This window comes from Cyprinus carpio, chromosome B16 (genome assembly GCF_018340385.1).
Source record: "Cyprinus carpio isolate SPL01 chromosome B16, ASM1834038v1, whole genome shotgun sequence".
In the NCBI taxonomy this organism is placed as follows: Eukaryota; Metazoa; Chordata; class Actinopteri; order Cypriniformes; family Cyprinidae; genus Cyprinus; species Cyprinus carpio.
Window position 1 is genome coordinate 14,347,443 of NC_056612.1, and position 13,002 is coordinate 14,360,444.

At 35.2% G+C, this 13,002-nt stretch overlaps 2 protein-coding genes across 2 annotated transcripts; one reads left to right on the plus strand and one right to left on the minus strand.

The window, feature by feature from the left end:
* Positions 1-502: 502 nt before the first annotated feature.
* Positions 503-6,978, minus strand: LOC122139974 (40S ribosomal protein S27-like). Its single transcript, XM_042740933.1, has 4 exons — positions 6,829-6,978; positions 6,113-6,221; positions 2,745-2,855; positions 503-792 (listed from the first exon to the last, which is right to left on the minus strand). Exons 1-4 carry the CDS (start codon positions 6,934-6,936, stop codon positions 764-766), a joined length of 357 nt encoding a protein of 118 aa, XP_042596867.1. The 5' UTR covers positions 6,937-6,978; the 3' UTR covers positions 503-763.
* A 1,059-nt stretch (positions 6,979-8,037) lies between these two features.
* On the plus strand, positions 8,038-12,920 carry LOC109067441 (ras-related protein Rab-13-like). Its single transcript, XM_042740938.1, has 8 exons — positions 8,038-8,662; positions 9,256-9,316; positions 10,379-10,439; positions 10,587-10,664; positions 11,197-11,286; positions 11,472-11,537; positions 11,823-11,873; positions 12,116-12,920. The coding sequence occupies exons 1-8, from the start codon at positions 8,539-8,541 to the stop codon at positions 12,182-12,184; spliced, it is 600 nt and encodes a 199-aa protein (XP_042596872.1). The 5' UTR covers positions 8,038-8,538; the 3' UTR covers positions 12,185-12,920.
* The last annotated feature ends 82 nt before the right edge of the window (positions 12,921-13,002 follow it).

Here is a 13,002-nt window from a genome sequence, read left to right on the forward strand (position 1 = left end):
TTTATAACATTCATAAATATTTCTTATTCGGTTGAATTATTTTTTTAATTTGTTCATCAAAGAATGTTGAAAGAAGAAATGTCAGATTTTGTAAAAATATTAAGCACAGCCACCATCAACTTCGAAAACAAATGTTTCTTGAGCATCAAATCAGCATATAAGAATGATTTCTGAAAAAATCATGCGACAACGAAAACACTGAAGGGCTGCTGAAAAGAAATTCAGCTTCGAGCTGTAAGAAACTAGGCTGAAACTAGACTTTCAGAAAGATTTAAAAAATTGTACTGAACCAACACTTTTGAACCATAGTCTATGTATAATGCCTGTAAAGTGTGAACAGTCTGCCTGTTGCTCATCTAGACAATGCATTCAACATTTAAGGAAGAATATTTGTATTACCTGGTGATATTAAGTTACAAAAGACAAGCATGGCACTAAAACTATATTCATGTGGAAGTGACAATGCAGAAAGGCTGGTAAATTATCTACCACAACACACACATAAATGAAAAATGAACCTTTATTTAAAGTAAGAGAGGGAGAGAGAGACAGGTTTGGTGATTATACACCTCACACGCTCTGTGTTCAGACAGCACTTTGACATTTGAAGTTTTCTAGCACTCTTCTCGGTTTAGCTTTCATCTTCATCGCTCCGTTATAGAACAGAAACACGGCCTCGGAGTCACTGAAATCCCTGTGGAGTGGCCAATCCTGTCTCTCCTCCCGTAGTCTTCCTCATCCTTGCATAATGGTTAATGAGAGACTAGTGCTGCTTTCTCCTGAACGAGCATCCTGTTAACAGAGAGAAAGAACAAGGCTTTTAGAATTCGCCACACAGTAGTGGAAAAAGTAATTCTATTAAAAAAACAACAACAATAGCAGATAAAACAGAGCAAGAAAAAGTTGTTCAAGACAATTAAACATTTTAAAGACCGTTATACGTGCATCGTTTCATGTAGGTTGCCCTGCCAAGTGCTTGATTAATGTGCTTGCGGTGTTTTCACCAGCGCATTACTTACATTTTACAGTTATTTTCTTATCTGTAAATGTGAGAAATTTATGAGCAGTTTTACTTTGAAAAATGTCTTGTCCTGACAGGGTTCTTAAACATCAAAGACTTAAGTGTGCGACGAACAGGAAGTGCAACTGTGAAATGAATTCAAATTATGTATTTATTTATTTATTGGTGCTTTCAATTAATTAAAAACAATTAACTAATCTCAAATTTTTTGGAAATTAATTGAGATTAATCCCACGTTACATTAAAGTTTTTAAATATTCTTTTATATTGCAATAATTTCACATTCCGTCTTCAAATGAATGTAGAAACAACAAAGACAGTATATTTTTAATATTTGTTTAATGGCATCTTTTTTTTTGACTGAAGCCAAGTATTTCCTACTGATGTCCCAAGGAACTCCCCCCGCCCCCCAAAATATTTAACCATTCACTATGTGCAATGTTGACTAAGCTAACATTACAGTATAATTAAAAGCTATCAATTTTAACATTTATTAGACTTTATTTCTAATTTAAGTGAAATTCAAACAATCTTCACATAAATCCATTACAATAAATGTCATATTTACCTTGGCCCTTCAGCTAGTAGAAAAAAATATACAGAAATTTAATAAAGTTATCAAACACTAAATTCGAAATGAAATATAGACGAATCGTAAAGCTACAAAAGTTATTGATTTCCTCTTTTACTTTTGTTCTTTGATTAACAGACATCACTGGGTTATAAAGATATTTGGCTGCTATTAGTTTGAGAGCTGCTGCTGCTGCTGCTGAACGTTACGTGGAACTGACACGCATGCTTTTATTTTCATTTGCTACAGTGCTACAGGCTACAGTGCATGCCGCCTTATTTGTGCATGCAATTAAAGAGCACATCATAGGAGCACAGTCGTAAAGATGCTCTGCGTCTAAAACTCAATTCTTGTCAAGAAAAAAGAGAGACAGAAGCAGCAGTTGTGAGTTCATTGCGTTGAAAATTTTTCACGCGCTAAACTGAAAAAAATGCATCGCCTGCGTTAACGCACTAATTTTGACAGCACTATATATATATATATATATATATATATATATGTGTGTGTGTAACAATAAATAAATGCTTTTTGTTTAATCTAAGCAAAGAAACAATCGATTAATCAGTTATTAAAATACGCATTAGTTAAAATTCTCAAACTAAATTTGTGTTTTACAAATCCGCACTAATGAAGCAATTAAAATTCTTTAAATAATAGAACATATGAATGTCAATATGTTGGTGGGGAACTAAATAATGCAATAGTGTTGAGTGGTACAGAAACAATCTGCTACTACCTCTCCTGCTTTCTGCTGAACTTTTTGCCAGCAGGCCATTGAGTTTCAGAGCTTCACCAATCATCAGGCTTCAGCTCAAGAAGAGAACAATGATCAAGTGGGAAACACTAGGGTGGTCTGTGTGGGTGTGTTGCCATGGCACCGGCACATTTACAAGCGCATGTATGTGTATCTTTGATCTGTGAGTGCACTTCCAGCCATATTTCTCCCACACGAAAACATGAATTCATTAGTCATCTTCTGAAGGCTGTATTTTAATGTGTTAGTGTGACTGCTGCTAGAAAGAAGAAAAGCCCACTTTGGGATTCTGCTCATGGGATCAGATTTCTCAAGAAACTAGAGAAACTAGGTTCTTTCATGCTTTGGGCAATCCCTCTAAAGTCATGCGCACTGGTGTCAGTGTATAAAAGCGTTACCTTCTGTGAGGCGCGCCTTTCCTCCGGTGGGCTGGCACAGTACTGTAGAGCATCCTACACATAAGACCACTGTCTGTGCGTGACTGAACACTGTAGTGATCTTATAACAGCCTGCAAAGAGAGAATGGTGAGAAGTTTCAGACATGCTCTAATGCATTAGCTAGGGCTGTGCAAAAAATCGAATGCGATTTTCATGTGCATTTCGTCAGTAAAGCCGGTTCTGTGATTAGTAGTGTATCTCCAGCACGTGCTTTCAGATGGAGCGGCATTTAATACACAGAGCCGTAGTTCACTGACAAGCTACGCAATATCGCGTACTATTACTACTAATCACAGAACCGGCTTTACTGACGAGCCCTAGCATTAGCTTATGATCACATATGCAGTCAGTATCCATTTTATGTATACACACAACATAGGCACGGACAACAATGCCAGTCCACTTTTTCAGCAGCATTGGTTCTAGAAATTTTTAATATCATTATTCTTATCCTTTTTTAAAAAAGTTGATTTATTTGCAGTGCTTCATGGGAGTGGGTGGATGCTAAATAGCTCTTCTGGTGCAATTTGCCTATTTTGATTCTCTGGTTGGTGAAAATTACGCTGCAAAATCATAGGTATTGTGGTTTTTCACCAGAAATTCTGTTGGTAAACAATTATCCATAAAATAAGTTGGTGCAGGTTGATGCTTTTGCTAAAGCCATATACCATCTCAACAACCCTGTAGCTCAGAACTTGTTCAAAATACATTCCCCTATGAAAAACATCAATGTTATTTTTACTTCTAGAACTTGCACTCTATTCAAGTAACATCTTTTAATTTAGCAGTCAGTTTACAGTGATCGTAATGACATAATCAAGGGGTCGTGTTGGTGGATATTGAGACGTCTGAACACTGGCTCCTGCGTTAGCATCACACGCATGCATCGTGGTACTCTCTTGAACGGGCAAAAGTTTTGTTTTCTTTTTGCGCAAAAAGTATTCTCATAGCTTCATAAAGTTAAGGTTGATCCACTGATGTCACATGGACTATTTTAACAATGTCCTTACTACCTTTCTGGTTCTTAAACGTGGTAGTTACGTTACAGTCTATGGAGGTTCAGAAAGCTCTCGGATTTCATCAAAAATATCTTCATTTGTGTTCCGAAGAGGAACGAATTTTCATTTTTGGGTGAATAACCCTTTAATTGATTCTTTATGTTTTTGGTAAAGCGGTCAACCCACAATATTTTAAATTATTTTACAAATACATGCATCATATCATGTTTAAAACCCCTTAGCCGTCAAAGATCGCAGACGGCCCCAGATTATTATTGTTTCACTTTCACAGCACGTTAAACATCACTCTCTTACTTGATCTGGAGAAACTGTGCATCAGTAGAAAGATTAAAGACTCTAGCTTCGATATTTGACCACTGTTTTGATAAAACATTGTTGCAGTGAAAGTTATTTATTAATTTATGTCAGGAGTGCAAAATAATAAATCCGTATTATGCCAAATTTTGAATAGAAATTCACCACGCATTAATATTCAGTCACGTCAGCAGTGGTTTATTTTTGTGTTCACATAGACTCACTGAACAGCGTCAATAAGGGTTTATAGACCAAAGATGCATATCTCCGGAGATATATTGATATATTTACTGATGTTTACTTCATATTTCTTCTGACAGAATCATCATTTCTATTCATTTTCCACTGATTTACGCGATCTGATGATAAATAGCCTCTCCCAGCGCTGTCTCTGTGTGTCCTCCCTCTCTGTGCTCGTGATGTGAGTCACACAGACTCTGATTCGTCCTTCGTCTTGTCAATCTTAGAGTCCCATAACAAGACAACGTCACATCGTGTCACATGATTCTTTCACACTTCCGTGTTGATATCTGACCACAACAACACTGAGAAACCTCTCGACATATATACCATATCCAAACAATAAACACGCGATTACGATAGTAAAGCTTGGTATGAGATTTTCTTGAGATTTGGGGCATTTTTATAGAAAATATTGAAAATGTACATCTGAAATGCTAACTTGTGCAGCGATGTAAAAGGCTATAAATAGCATATTTTTACAACAGTAAACGACCAAATTCCACCTGTGATCGCAAAAGGAAGTTATTACAAACACTCGATCGGGATTTAAAGTGAGTTTTAAGTAAAAGTGTACTAATAATTTCATAAATTGTCTGATGTAGCTTGATGCTAACATTAGCTCTAATGCTGCTAGATAACAGGTGCATTTCTTCTTCATAATGCGTTTTTTCATAATAATTCACGTAAGGTCGTAAGAAAAGGTTTTGTTGTATTTTTATAGTAAGGCTTTTAATAAAAGTGGGGCAAATGCATACTGGAACTGAAGATTTGTGTCTTTGTAAAGCTTGAAATACCACAACAAAGGCTTATAATGGCGGAATAAAAACAAAAGAATAATGATAAAAGAATAATGCGGATAATGTGTCATACCTGGCGGAGGTGTGAAAGGATCGTTTCGTGAGAACAATAGAATCATGAATGGAGGATCGTTCAGAGCAGAAAGCACATATGAGAGCCTTACATGTCAGTTTACAGAAGATGACAGGGGTCATAAATCAATCCGATTAGCCTTCTATAAAAACACACATGACATGGCCTTAGAAAATATTTCATAAAATTCACAGTTTTACAGATTATATTATGAAATTCCAAATGAAGCATTGGTAGGCTTGTGGCTTTAGCTACACTATGTTTCTAAACACATATCCTACATCAACAATTTTTTAAATACATTTAAAAAATATGTTTTTCATATTTTTATTTTTGTTTTTATGTTTGAGTTTATATATCTCTATTATCATAACATTCTGAGTAATTCTGATTCCTGAACAGTAAACTTTGAAGTGTCAGCTTTGTGAACATATGTTGATTATGTATCTAATCAGAAAGAATCATGAGCAGAAACCTTTTAATTTTGGGTACGTCATTTCTGTCTCTATGATAAAAATGGGTGGTGACTATTAAGGGGTTAATGGTTGAAGCTTAGGTGAAATATAGTTTTATATTAATCCATTTTATTTCAATCATGTCATTCACACCGTTTCATGTGATTGGATTCATTCCCTTATTAAAGCAAAGTAAACAAATTTTTTTTTTAAATAGTTTTTTGCTTCAAATCAAAATTTGTATTATGAATCACCTTGTATTGGATTAGTTCGCTTTACAGCTTAAAATGCTTAAAGACATTTTAAAAATACCTGTTAGAAAAAAAAAATACTTTCAGAATAAAGGCCGTTGAAAATTTTGTCTTGTGCTCCAATAATTGTGACAAAGTGACCACTCTGTAACCAATGGCTCATAGTAGCTCTGCCCGTTTACACTGCAGATGTTACCTGGGCATTTGACATCCATAAAATAAGAGTTGGGACTCTGTACGAGACGCTTCTTCTTGTGTCTTCTCTTCTCCTCCTCTGGCGTTGGGAGCAGTAAGTCCTTCGCGAGCTGAAAGTGATGAGAGATGTTGTCAATCACATGTGCAAGGACTGGGCTATGGTTTATTTAAGACGCAGCCATGTTTTGGCCTTTCAGTACAACGATAACAGCACCCATATAAACACCGTAACAACACAATAACGGACAATGTTACGTAAGTGTTTGTGTTACACGGGCTTGATGATAGAGCTGATCAGCTGATTGTCAAAGGATGCACAACACTGCCATGACAAAAGGCGACTCAATTCTTGACATACTTTCCATCTAACTAACTATAAGAGGGATGTGCGACCAAAATTCCACCTTCAAACTTAATAATTATTTTCAAGGTATTATGTAATTACACAATCTCACCGAAATGATCAAGATTGTGTTTTATTTACATGGAAAGCGCGATGCTCTCAAACACAGATGCACGCGGCCATCTTGTCGTTCCTATACACCTAGCACGCTTCGCTCTTTTCTAACTTCAAACCTCAAAATAGATCAAATTAATTTATCGTGGCCGGTAAATTCATAAAACCACACTCCTCCCCTAGTCGATCGATACATTTGCATGCACACACCATGCGTGATTAGGCTTTAAATGGACTTGATTGTACTAGCACGCACTTACAGGCATGTTGGCGACAGAGGAGCAGCAGCCGAAAAGGGGGGGCGGCGGAAATACGTGGCGCATATGAACGGGGCTCGAGAGCAGGGGCAGGAAATACTTCGCAAGCATTTCTTCTTAATTAATTTACAAAGAGCTGAGCTTAGACAGGCTGTAAGGATGTAGGAAAGTTCAAAAGCCAAATACCAAAGTCTTTGGTCATACTTAATTATACGCAATAATATTAAACCCAACAGGTAACTGATATATGCATAAAGATAACACTGAAGCCATAATTTCGTGTATAATAATGTATAATATATTATTACAATAATTGAATAATAATTTAATGTTATAATATTTTTTAAACTGTTTGTTATCATTTAAATTTTCCCTTTTAGTCCTTTTGCTATTTTAATATATCACATATTTATAATAGCCAGTGTTTATTATTGTTAACTTAAACTATTACTCTTAGCTAAAACTGTTAAAAAATCTTTAACTATTAAAAATAATAATAGAAATGTTGCCCTGGCAACTAACTGAAAAAAAGTTTAAGAACTACAATTGCTACTAAAACTAATTATGTAATAAAAATAAATGAAATAGAAATAGAAAAAAATCTAATACAAATGACAAAGACACGTAACAAAATAACTAAAACTTAAACTAAATTAAAATTAAAACTGAAATAGGGCTATTAAAAAACAAGCCAATTCAAAATACTGTTAAATACTAAAAAAAAACAAATTCATTTCAGTACAGTGTTTAGAAAAGTGATGTAGAGTTTTTGGGAAGAGCCTTTAGACCTACTCTATCACAGATAACAATATGTTTAAAAGTCTATAATATTTGAATACACTTATAATAAAAATGACTATTTAAATGCCAAAAGGTCCTTTCTGGTTTCTCGAAAGGCCACAAATGGATCACTTAAAAAGATATATATATTGTATGTATGTATGTATGTATATGTATATATATATATATATATATATATATATATATATATATATATATATATATATATATATATATACACACACACACAAAAACTATTTTCTTTTATTTGAAAAAAAAAAAAAAAAGCATTATATAACATTGTGTTTGTATAGATATTCTTGACAACGTCACAAACCCTGTTTCCAATTTCAAGAACAGAACAAAAATGCCCTGAAAACGCTATGGGTTCAACGGGTGCTTCATTTCAGTATCGTGTGTGTCAATGGCGCCCTCTGTCGACAGAGACGCGGTTTTCGGTTCTACTCAGCACTGTTTTATTAAACCTCTCCCTCCCTCGACGTCAGCTTTTGGGAACTCGGGCAAGAGAAAGTTTAGGGAGAACAAAAGTCCGCTGTTGTCTATGTATGGATGAATGCTAAAAGCCCGCCGTACAGGAGAGAAAACTAGCGCAGTGCGGACAGACATGGCGAATGCGTGGCATCCGAACTGAAAAACTCACCACGGACGCGTTAAAAGGGCTGTGAGCAAACTTTTCCACTTTTGTTTTTATGGAATTTTTTTTACCTCTTATCTGGACGGACAGAGACAACAAAGCGAAACCTGAGTTCACCGGTGACAGTTTTCCAAGGAAAGACAATCCATGAAGTTTCAAACGAGGAGGACGTGAATCAGACGGAAGGAGTTTAAAAGGTTGCGCTTGACTGAGTGTTAAGAACAAATAGAGGGGAAAAGTCATCTAAAACTTGCTAAAAGAGCTAGGTGAAACGAACAATGGCAAAGAAATACGACTTCCTCTTTAAATTATTGCTTATTGGCGATAGTGGTGTTGGCAAGACCTGTTTGATCATCCGTTTTGCAGAGGACAATTTTAATTCAACGTACATATCAACCATCGGTAAGTGAACAGAATGAACCTGTTTCAAATACTGTTTGATATGGTAAGACGTTTCGCCCCTCTGCCAAGTTTCTAGCTTGTAAAACAAGTGCTACCCTAAGTGTTTGTTCATGTCAGTACTAGTCTAAACGTCATCTCATTCCAGCCTGCCCCAGTATAACTCAATCAGTGCTGCGGATCATCCCGTGCTCTGTGTGTATCCTCCTCCCTGATTGCATTTCCGGCCCTCTCGCTCTACTTTACTTCTGCCAGCCACAGCCTGCCCTCCTCTGTATCTTATTTTGCAATCTCTTCCCCCAGCTACACCGCCCTTCTTTTCTGCATCAGATGGAGGCCATCCTCCATGGCAGTTAGTGCATTCACCCAGATCTTAAAAAGACCCCCTCCTTCCCTCCTAATTCACTGAAAAACAAACCAGGGTGTTTATTAAACCACCAGAGCAGTGATTGTATCTCATTATGTCCGCTCTTGTATTTCTGAATGTAGCAGACGTTCATTAGTCCACTTTTATTATGCCTCTTGGGGTTAAAACATGTTCACCCTTCCTTCCTGCCCCTCCTGGTTTATCTGTTTCCCTTTTTTCTTTTTCCTAGGTATTGACTTCAAAGTGAAGACCGTTGACGTTGAGGGAAAGAAAGTCAAACTGCAAGTCTGGTAAAAAAAAAAAAATTAAAAAAAATAATAATAATAATGTATTTTTATATTTTCTGTTTTCATTTTGTAAATTTGTTGTGTGTTTTTGTAATTTAAAAAAAAAATTCTGTTTTAGTTTTAGGGATTTAAGTACTAAAGCTAAACTAAATTAAAATGAGAAATGTTGCAGAAAATTTCTGGCAACTTAGTTGAAATAAAAGTTTTTAATTTAATATTTTATTTCAGTTACAATTTATTTTAAGTAATGGTTTTTGATAATTTTTTTTTTTTTTTTCAGCTGACTATAAATTTCCCCTGGAATATTTTTGTAATTTTTTAATGTTTGTTAAATCAGAGAAGTCAGAAGTTATGCTTTATTAAAGTCTATTCAGTGAATATTCTTTACATATGTACAGAGTGTCTGTGTAAATACAGTGGCAGAGTTGTGTTCACAAAAAACCATCTTCACTGTCTTTTTCTGTTTGACAGCTCACTGTTAAATAGGGCTGGGCGATATATCTAACGATATGATCATGCGCATCTAGTCAGTAAATCTGGTTCCTTGATTACCGCTAAATCGCCATCACCTGCTTTCAAATGGAGCGGCATTTAATAGACAGAGCCGTAGTTCACTGACAAGGTACACAATATCGCGTTCATTATCCCAGATGAATCGCCTTCGATAATCAACGCGATATTGCGTACCTTGTCAGTGAACTATGGCTCTGTCTATTTAATGCCGCTCCATTTGAAAGCAGGTGATGGAGATTTAGCGGTAATCAAGGAACCAGATTTACTGACTAGATGCGCATGATCATATCGTTAGATATATCGCCCAGCCCTACTGTTAAAACAGTAAGCTCTGTGTAAATGTGCCAAAGGTGGAGTCCGGTTGACTTTAGCTAAGGCTTCCCACAGACCTTCTGACAATTCGATAAAGTCATTTATGTTTGGCCACGATGACAGTCAGAAGCGCAAAGTCCAGCTACCATAAAATAAGTGTATTAAACATGCCATTTTTTTTACTGACAAGCATTCTGAGTGCTAAAATGTCTGATACATGCATGTGGTTTTATTTGCTAGGGACACAGCAGGACAGGAGAGGTTTAAGACCATCACTACTGCATACTACAGAGGGGCTATGGTGAGACGAGAAATGCAGACTATTCTTTTTGGTCCTATAGCCACCTGTAAACTTACATGTGTGGTTATTGTGAGACCCAGATTATTTCAACAGTTATTGAAGCATGTCATGATGGTAATGGTGCATTATTTTGATTCTGTCTTTCAGGGCATCATCCTTGTGTATGACATCACTGATGAAAAATCCTTTGAGAATATTCAGAACTGGATGAAGAGCATCAAAGAAGTAAGAGCGAAAAAGGAAAATAAAATAATCTAACAGATACACTGTTAGTCATTATAGTGTTTATTTTTTTTTTAAGAAAATGTAATGCAGTAGAGGATTAAACAAATTAGTGTTTACATCCCTGAATGTAAAGGTGGACATATGACCCTTAGCATATTTTGTATGTCCCATCCCTGCTTAGTTTGGACAGCTTGACCCATATTTTTTAAGTCTTACATTTGGGAATTTGACTTTAAATGTTTGGTATTTTGATTTAGTTTTTTTCTTTTATTTACAGAATAACAATTCAATCTTAATGTTGCATATAGTATGATTACAATCAGATATTTTCTTGCAACCTTCAGAAAAGCATAAAATGAAACAAGCTTTATTAAATGTGAGCTTCAGTTCTTGATAAGATGCCATAGGAAGTAGGTCCTGCACAGGTTACCAGAAAATAGATGCAGTGTAAATACAAATGGGGCCTTTTGTTATCAGTCTCGGCTGTGAAGAAAATGAGGAAGAGAGTGCATTCTTTTGTTCTGTTTCCCAGAATGCATCAGCAGGTGTAAGTCGGATGTTACTGGGTAACAAGTGTGATATTGAGGCCAAAAGGAAAGTGTCAAAGGAGATAGGTGAGAAGGTAAGCTCTGTCCAGGTGCATACAAAGTGTTTTATTGGTGCTAGGAATAGCTTTTCAGTCAGTTTATTTACAGCATCACTACATACCACATGTGAAATTAGTTCATTTTTATACTACATAGTTGTTGTTGTTTTTTTTTTTTCAGCTTAAATTGCTTTATTTATTCTTTTTTTCATTTATTATAGCTCGCAAAGGAACATGGTATTCGATTCTTTGAGACAAGTGCAAAATCGAGCATCAACGTTGAGGAGGTATGGACAAAGAAATGCCCTTTTCTAGTTTCGGTATAGTTCAGTATCGTTAGTTTATAGTCACAGGTGATCTTTATCCATCTGACAGTTATCTGTATTCGTCTTGTATTCTTAGTAATGATTGTTTTGATATTGAGAAGTTTTATGAGTTTCAGTTTCAGACTGTTAATAATAAAAACTAAAATAAAATTAACAATAAAAACAAACTGTAATGTAAATCTGTGCATTTCAGTATGTTACATTTTAAGTAGTTGGTCTGCTTTTAATTGAACTTTCTTTCCATAGTCTTTTGCTGATCTTGCACGAGACATTTTGCTGAAGTCAAATAAGAAGCCGGTGAGTTTTCAGTGTGTGATAATAAAATGGATATTGATGCTTATTGTCTGCATGTTTAATAGTTTTTAAGCACTCAAGTGATTCAGCTGTTCTTATTTGTAGTTTTATCTTGACTAGTATCACATGACTTTTTTTTTTATATATATATCGGACAGATCTAAAGATTAAGTTAACAAGAACGGTAACAAATCTGCCAGGCTGTAGGCTTTATATTACATTTCTTATATTTAATGTTTTTACAGGGTCCCACTGGTCGTGAGGTTAAACTTACCAGCCCAGAGAAAAAGTCTTCCAAATGTCTTCTTCTTTAGATATGCTTTTATCCAGAAGACGGTTTCACTACACACAAACACATACAGTAACATTGCAGTGTTAATGCCAGGGAATCATTTGCAAAGTGAACATGGAATGCTAATAGGAGGTTGTTTTAAAGTATGATGGCACTAGTAAGATATGAAATACATGATATGAGATATGAAACAGGGTACAGCTTTCATTACGTTAGAGGAAAATCACTTTTTTTTTTTTTTACTTTGTTTATATTTTCGCACTACACAACAAAAACATTGACTTGGCTATAATCAAGACAATGTTGGTTTGACTTGCACAAGTTTTGCTCAGTCAAAATGGATAACAAGTACCTGTTGAATCTGTATCTTTGGCAAGTGAAATCTATATTCCAGTTTCACGGCTAATCAGCACTTTTTGACAAATGGTTTTAATGTTTGTTGCTATAAAAGGTGAACATCTTCAATTTGAAAGTCTTTGACCTTTGATGGATGAATGAGAGATTTTAGGATGTTAAATGAGAGAATAATTGATGGATTATGGTTGGGATTATAATAATGTTCTACTGAAAATTCACAGTGTGTTTCTACAAAAGGGATTATGGTCCGACATAATACAAATATTTGGTTTTGCATACATTTTGCATCAAGTATCTGTCTTCCTGCCTTAACTCACATTTCTATATTCTTTTCCACAGCATATTTCTCAGAATTTGTACAATGATATTCTTTTAATAAAGTAATAATGTTCAAAATCTCATATATTTAGTGTTTTTTTTTTCATTTGTGATAACACTTTACTAAATATTTCTCACCTCCTTTAGTTTACGTCATAGTAAATG